Genomic DNA, 7995 nt, shown 5'->3' with positions numbered 1-7995 from the left:
GGTGATAACTAAAGGAAAGAAGGTCAGTTCTCTTTATGTGACAGAGACTAAGTCTTACAGGGGAGAAGCAAATGCAGTTAATGATTGTTTAGCACAGCTTTGGTATAAGCGACTTGGTCACTTAAGTCAGAATGGCATGCGAATTCTCTCCAAGACAGTCGATCTTCAGGGCTTAAAGTCCACAGATTTGAAGACATGCACAGATTGCTTAGTTGGTAAGCAACATAGAGTTTACTTCAAAAGTTTCTCTCCATCTAGGAAGCCCAATATCCTAGATATGGTTCACACAGACATATGTTCTATGGATTCCTTGACTTTAGGTGGTGCTCATTATTACATCATTTTTATCGATGATTGTTCAAGGAAGGTGTGGGCATATTGCGTGAAGACTAAGGATCAAACATTGGATTACTTCAAGTTGTTTCATTCTGAAGTGGAGAGAGAAACTGGGAAGAAGTTGAAATGTGTTCGTTCGGACAATGGTGGCGAATACAGAGGACCATTTGTGGAATACTGTAAAAGTCATGAGATCAAGCTTTTGAAGACTGTGCCAAAAACACCTCAACAGAATGAAGTTGCAGAGAGGATGAACATGTCTATCAATGAGAGAATTTTATGTATGTTGTCTCATACTAAGTTGCCAAAATCCTTTTGGGGAGAGGCAATGAAGACAACAGTTGATCTGATAAACCTTTCACCCTCAACTCCTTTAGATGGCGACGTTCCAGAAAGAGTGTGGAGAGGTAAAAACGTCTCTTATGATCACTTGAGAGTTTTTGGTTGTAAAGTATTTGTTCATGTTCCTCGAGATGAGAGACCTAACTTGATAGCAAGACGAGACAGTGTATCTTTATTGGGTATGGTCACGGAGAATTTGGGTACCGATGTTGGGATTCGGTTAACAAGAAACTCATTAGAAGCAGAGATGTGGTATTCTTTGAAGATCAGACCATTGAAGACTTTGAGAAAAAAGAAAAGCTGAAGTCTACGAAGAATGAATTGCCTGACAATGGTAGGATTCGTACACCACAATCACAGTCCAATAATGTGGAAAACGCCCAAGTTGAAGGTTGATGAGACTTCTCTAGTTGATCCTGAGCCAACAGAGGAAGCTGAACAAGATGATGATAGTTCTCTAGAGCCATCCGATGATCAGCATATTAGAAGATCTAGTAGGCAGCGACAACCTTCTAGTAGGTATCCTCCCAATGAGTATGTGATGTTGACTGACGGGGGAGAACCAGAAACCTATCAAGAAGTATTTTCTCATGAAAACAATAACAAGTGGTCAGTGACAATGCAAGAAGAGATAAATTCCTTGCAAGAGAATGAGACTTATGACTTGGTGAAACTTCCGAAAGGAAAGAAAACTTTGAAGAACAAGTGGGTATTCAAGTTAAAGCATCAAGAGAATAGCTCACAACCTCGATACAAAGCAAGACTGGTTGTGAAGGGCTTTGGACAGAAAAAGGGGATTGATTTTGAAGAGATCTTCTCACCGGTTGTGAAAAGATCATCCATCATAGTTGTGTCAGCATTGGCTGCTAGTGAAGATTTGGAAATTAAACAACTGGATGTGAAGACTGCATTTCTCCATGGTGACTTGGAAGAAGAGATCTATATGGAACAACCTGAGGGTTTCAAAGTTAAAGGTAAAGAAGATCTTGTCTGCAGGTTGAGGAAAAGCTTGTATGGGCTCAAGCAAGCGCCTAGACAATGGTACAGGAAATTTGACTCTTTCATGGAAGCAAATGGGTACAGTAAGACTACTTCTGATCATTGTGTTTTCATCAAGAGATACAGTGTTGATGATTATGTTATTCTTCTGCTCTATGTTGATGATATGCTGATTGTTGGGCAAGATATTGCAAAAATTGAGAAGCTCAAAAGGGATTTGAACAAGTCTTTTGCGATGAAAGATTTGGGTTTAGTGAAGCAGATCCTAGGCATGGAAATCACAAGAGACAGAAAGAATAGAACACTTTGGCTATCACAGGAGAAGTACATTGAGAAGGTATTTGAGAGGTTTGCAATGAAAAATGCAAAACCGGTTTCAGTTCCACTTGTAGGTCATTTCAAGTTGAGTTCTAAACAATGTCCTATAAGTGAGAAAAAGAAAGATGAAATGAAGAATGTACCTTATGCCTCTGTCGTTGGTAGTCTTATGTATGCCATGGTATGTACAAGACCGGACATAGCACACGCAGTTGGTGTTGTTAGTCGGTATCTCTCCAACACTGGAGAAGAACATTGGTTGGCTGTTAAGTGGATTCTCAGATATCTTCGAGGCTCTTCGAAAGCACGTTTATGCTTCGGAAGTGATACTCCTATTTTGGAAGGCTTTACAGATTCTGATATGGCGGGTGATGTGGATTCAAGAAAATCTGTATCAGGTTTTTTGGTTACCTTTGCAGGCGGTGCTGTTTTGTGGTAGTCAAGGTTACAAAAGTGTGTTGCTTTGTCTACTACAGAAGCTGAGTATATTGCAGCTACTAAGGCATGTAAAGAAGTGTTATGGATGAAGAAGTTCCTACAAGAGTTGGGCCAAAAGCAAGAGAAGTTTACTTTGTTTTGCGACAGTCAAAGTGCCATTCATCTCTCAAAGAATTCAGCTTTTCATTCGAGATCCAAACACATCGACGTGAGATATCATTGGATACGTGATGTGCTTGAGGAAAAAGAGCTGAACTTGGAGAAGATTCACACAAGTGAGAATGGTGCCGATATGTTTACAAAATCCTTGCCCAAGGACAAGTTTGAAGATTGTCGGGAGAGAGCGGGTTTATTGGAGCCCACGAAGTTGCGCTGACAGGGGAGATTTGTTGGGTCAGCTCATTTGGCAGCTGGGCCTGACAAATTAATAAAGCCCATTAGGGCATATTTAATTAAGGAAAAAAAAACACAACAGTTTTTGAGTTGGTTTTCTTTTCTCTCCCTCTTCCAGCAGTTCTTCCTCCATTGAAGCAGCAATTCCTCCATTGAAACAGCAAGTGCTATTATTCGATTTCTACAACAGTTTTAGTCATTAAAAACTTTGTTTTTACTAGTGTAATATTAACATAAATAAAATATATTATTTAATATTAGGTTCGAAAAAGCTCGATAAGTCATCGAACAAGTATTATATGAGCTCGAGTTCGACTCAAATATTAAACGAGTCGGCTCGAGCTCGGCTCGAACTTGTTCAAAGTCAAGCTCAAGTCGAACTTTGATCGAGCGGCTCACGAGCTGCTCACGTAGCTGCTCACGTAGCTGCTCACGTAGCTGCACTGATCATTGCAGCCCTTGATAGTAATTTGTTTTTGTTCATTTGTGCACATATGAGTTTTTGGTATGAAGTAATTGTCCAACTTAATCATTATTTTTTTTTGTCTAATATTTAATATGAAGTCTTAATTTAACAATTTGAAATAAAAGATTAATGGATTGGGTTAGCTTGCTTAGAATTAGGTTTTAATTGAGATGTGGTTAGTTTAATTAGATAATTTTGGTGTTAAATTAGGTTGAAATATATAACTTGTAATTATTTCACATCCATTAAGAAATGATTGACATTTGTTTTCAAAGAAAGGAGAAAGCCAGATGCAAATGGTTCATGCTAATATATTCATAAATTTATGCTTGAAAATCTAATTTAGTTTCTGAAAAAATTAGAACACGAAATCTATTCTTCACAGTCTTTACTTTATTTAGATTTTAAGTTATACAATGAACTAGCTATAATAACACGCATTAATTTACACATTTAATCTAAATTTACATAAGCAAGGCTAGAAACATATAAAATTTAATTCAAAGTGCATGCTTTTCTATTGTTTTTGTGAGGGTTATAAAAAAGATGGTGAAAATCCATAAAAAAAATTACAAGTTATAACTCATATAAAAAAAAGATACATAACATTAATAACAATGAATGTTTTTAATCTCCTAAACATAAATAAGAAGTGTTAATATTCCAAAATAAGACATAAAACATTTGACATGAATAATTACCAACAAAATTAAATGTAGATATTAAAGAAAAAATTTCTTTAGCCTCTCATTTACCCTTGCAACACCAGACGACTCTATTTGATCAATCTCTCCAACCTACAAAATATCATAAAAAACCATACAACACAAATCATTAATACCATTTATCTCCAAACAAAACATACACATAATTTTCCCAAAAAAAAAAAAAATACACATAATCTGATTTATTTCAAAAAAGAAATAATATATATATATATATATATATATATTTATATATATATATATATATATATATATATGGAAAACATATTAATAGCAATATTTTCTATATGAATAATATATTATATATACAAGTGAATCCGCTATCATTAATTTATATAAAATGGTTGGACATTTGTAAATTCGTAAAATCGAGAATTTCATGAAATAAAATCGTGAAGGTTTACTTTAAAATAATATTAGTTATATTATTATTATTATTATTTTTCTATAAAATCGTATGAATTGAAATAATTTATAAATTACAATTTTAAAATTGTAAAAATTTAACATTTTATCTTACTTGATGAAATAGACATCTTATATTTATTTATTTTTATTTCTAAGAAATACCCATATGCTAAATTACAATTTTTAGAAAAAAACTGTTCCTACTTAGAGCTTATTTGGATTTGAGTTATTTAAAAAATCTAGAAAGAGAAAAAAAATAATGATTGTTGATGATTTTGAGTAGGTGATTATTTTTAATAAAAAGACTTAAAATGTGATATATATAAATAAAATAAAAAATAATAATTTAAAATAAAAGTATTTTAGCTAATTATTCAAGTGATGTGATGAATGAATTAATTAAAGAGGAATGAAATGATATTTGATTTTAATAACCCAAACCGAACAAGGCCTTAAAAGAATTTGTGTACCTTTGAGTGAATCATATGGAAAACTGTTCCATCAACAACTGAAAAGCTAGCATTCACCACTTCAAGACCCTCTTCATGGATCACACGAATGATTTCATTAAACATGAAATGATAATCTAAGCCTGTGGTCAAAGTCACATCCAATGCCGACCCTAGGTCACGAATCTCAATCTGTGGTGGTGATCGGACCTCAACCGCCCTGGACGAGGAGGAGCTATTATTATTATTATTAACCCCCATTAGATTGTCCCTTTTCTTCTTCAATTCCTCAATGTTTGTTTGCATCATCTTTATGTACTTTGTAGCCTCATCAAGCTGATCCGTCAGTGCCATTGTATTCTGTTACATAATATTAATATTTATTCATCTGTCTAGCTATCAAATGATATATATGATAAATTAATAGAGAGAATTGACCTTATAAGAGGATGATTGTTGGGAAATAAGAGAATTGAGCTGAGAATAGAGAATCTTCATCTGATTTCTTCTGTTTCTTTCAATGATCTTTCTGTCGAGTGTTGAAGAACTTGGATGGATAATTTGACGACGATCCATATTTGTCAAAGACTTCAGCAGCATAAGCAATAGTTTATATTATTTCCATCATGTTTTATAATGGGAAACCTGGAACGGGTGTTGTTTCGTCTTAATTATTAAAATAATCAAATATTATTTTACTCTCTCTTCGTCTATTACATCATTTAATTCATTAATTAAAATATAAAAAATATAATTTAAGTTTTTTTTATTATGAATATTTAACTCTTTCAAAATCATCACTTTCATAACCAGTTTAATTTATTTTTTGTTTTTAAATATATATATTAAAAAGAGAAAAAGACCACATTTTGGGAGGTCTTTGAGGGGTGGGGGCAACAATATGATATCATTGATAGGTTAGGTTGATTTTAGAGAGTATACAATTATATATTGGCATCTCAATTTATGTAAAATGTTCAATTATGTTATTTTATTTTTATTTATTTAAAATGGACCAAAACTAATTAAGCATTGTACTCAATTTTTCCCTTAACTTGTTGTATAACTATTGAGCCCATTTTAAAAAATATATTGGATATTAAAAAAATCCACTAAATTTATTTGAAACATTTTACTTTAAAAAAGTTCATTTAAATGTTAATATATATTAGATAACGTTAAACGTAACATAATTAAACTTAGATTTAAAATTTATTCTTAATTTATAATTTAAATCTAGACTAAATCCAAATTCAAACAAATAAATATTATTAAATTTGTTAATATATACCTAATTAAGATATATTTGTATTTAAACTCACGTTTACAAACAGTTCCCGCTTGAAAATTTTAATGAAATACTATTTGATTGAATTAGTATAATGAGTTGAAGTATAAAATATAAAAAAGTTTAGGGACTTACTTTATAGTGTTGTATTGTTGAAGCACTATTATTTTATGGGACCCGACAGCGACAAAATGTGTATGAAAACTTTTAAAGTCATTACGCAAAGAACTATTCAAAAATCGGCTGTGTAGTTTATACTAGCAAACTGTTTAATTTGATACTTCTACACCTATTTGTCAATCACAAAAAATCAAAATATAAACGATAAAGGAATTCCTCAAATCTTTGACAAAGAAATCTAGGTCAAGTAAACGCCCTCGGAAGTTTAGGATGCCCTAGACAAAAACGAAATTTTATCCTATCTTTTTTATAGGATCTTACACGGTTGTCTAGCTGGCCTCACTCAAAATCGGGTTTGATTAGACAATGAAATGAGCTATATTTGTTCAAACAAGTGTCATATTGGTATACGAAGATAATAAATATAATCAATCTAATATATTTCTAATATATTGGAGATATAATATAAATATAATATATATGTAAGATATTATCCCAATATGATAAATTGTGATAATATTAATATTATATTATATTATATTAGTTTTTTTATAAATCTAATTTAATGTATATATAAGAGACATACCATGACCTTGTTCGGTTGGGGTTATTTAAATAACCCAACCCAGTCAAACATTTTTTCACTCCCTCTCTTATCAATCACATCATTCAATTCATTACCCCAAATACTAAAATACACTCTATTTTAAATTGCTATTTATTATTTTATTATTATTTTCAATACCCTTTAAGTAATTTTACAAAAAAATATTCTCACTACCTCAAAATCATCACCAATTATTATTTATTTTCCTCCTCTAGGTTATTACAATAACCCCAATCCAAACAAGGCCCATATGTAATTTAAAGATAATTTATTCTTTTTTATCAGAAAAAGATATACAAAATTGAACAAAGTGTAACTAATCAAATACTCTTTAAACATATTGAAAAAGACTCATTTTGAATAAGAAAGATCTATTCTAACTTTTTTTTACTCAGGGTAACTTAATTATGTATATGCTTATCTCTTCAAAAATATCAAAGATAATAAGGACAGTCTTTCCGAAAAGATATTTGGTATGAAGTATAATATATTTAATAATAATTTTTTATTTGGTATAATGTATAAGTAGTATAAGAATGAAAAGATGTGTTTATTGTTGCTGTTTTAATTCTATTTATTATAATAATAATTTTGTTTTTAATATTATAAATTATTTCCTATTGTTGATGTTTTAATTTTATTTATATATATATATATATATATATATATATATATATATATATTAAAGTAAATAATAAAAATCGTTTTAGCACAACAACAAAACATTATATGGAAAAAAACAAAAAAACGTTTCTCAATAAGTTAGGAAGCTTTTAAGTTCTCCAGAAAAACGATTAACTTTCTGACAAACTTTATTGTCTTTCTAAAACAAATCTAAAAAATGCGGCATAATAATAACATTATAAATTATACACATCAGAAGACTATTATCATTAAAAGTTGGACGATTTCTCTCAAATCAGATAGTACACCAAAATATAATTTAAATTGTAACACAAATATGTAAGTCGACTAATCAGTCAAGTCAAGTCAAACTTTCTAACAACTACCTAAAGACTTTGACATTTGACATTACCCAATGATTATTTATTATATATTATTAATTATAGTACATATTTTAATTTATTAAAATAAAATTTTATTTT

At 30.7% G+C, this 7995-nt stretch overlaps 1 protein-coding gene across 1 annotated transcript; it reads right to left on the bottom strand.

Annotated features, from left to right (window-relative positions):
- Positions 1–3836: 3836 nt before the first annotated feature.
- Positions 3837–5455, bottom strand: LOC124913438 (transcription factor bHLH162-like). Its single transcript, XM_047454020.1, has 3 exons — positions 5313–5455; positions 4896–5234; positions 3837–4089 (listed from the first exon to the last, which is right to left on the bottom strand). The coding sequence occupies exons 1-3, from the start codon at positions 5448–5450 to the stop codon at positions 4015–4017; spliced, it is 552 nt and encodes a 183-aa protein (XP_047309976.1). The 5' UTR covers positions 5451–5455; the 3' UTR covers positions 3837–4014.
- Between the last annotated feature and the right edge of the window lie 2540 nt (positions 5456–7995).

The sequence above is a fragment of the Impatiens glandulifera genome, chromosome 8 (assembly GCF_907164915.1).
Source record: "Impatiens glandulifera chromosome 8, dImpGla2.1, whole genome shotgun sequence".
NCBI lineage: Eukaryota > Viridiplantae > Streptophyta > Magnoliopsida > Ericales > Balsaminaceae > Impatiens > Impatiens glandulifera.
Note: the sequence above shows the minus strand (reverse complement) of the source record. Positions and strands in the feature narration are given on the sequence as shown.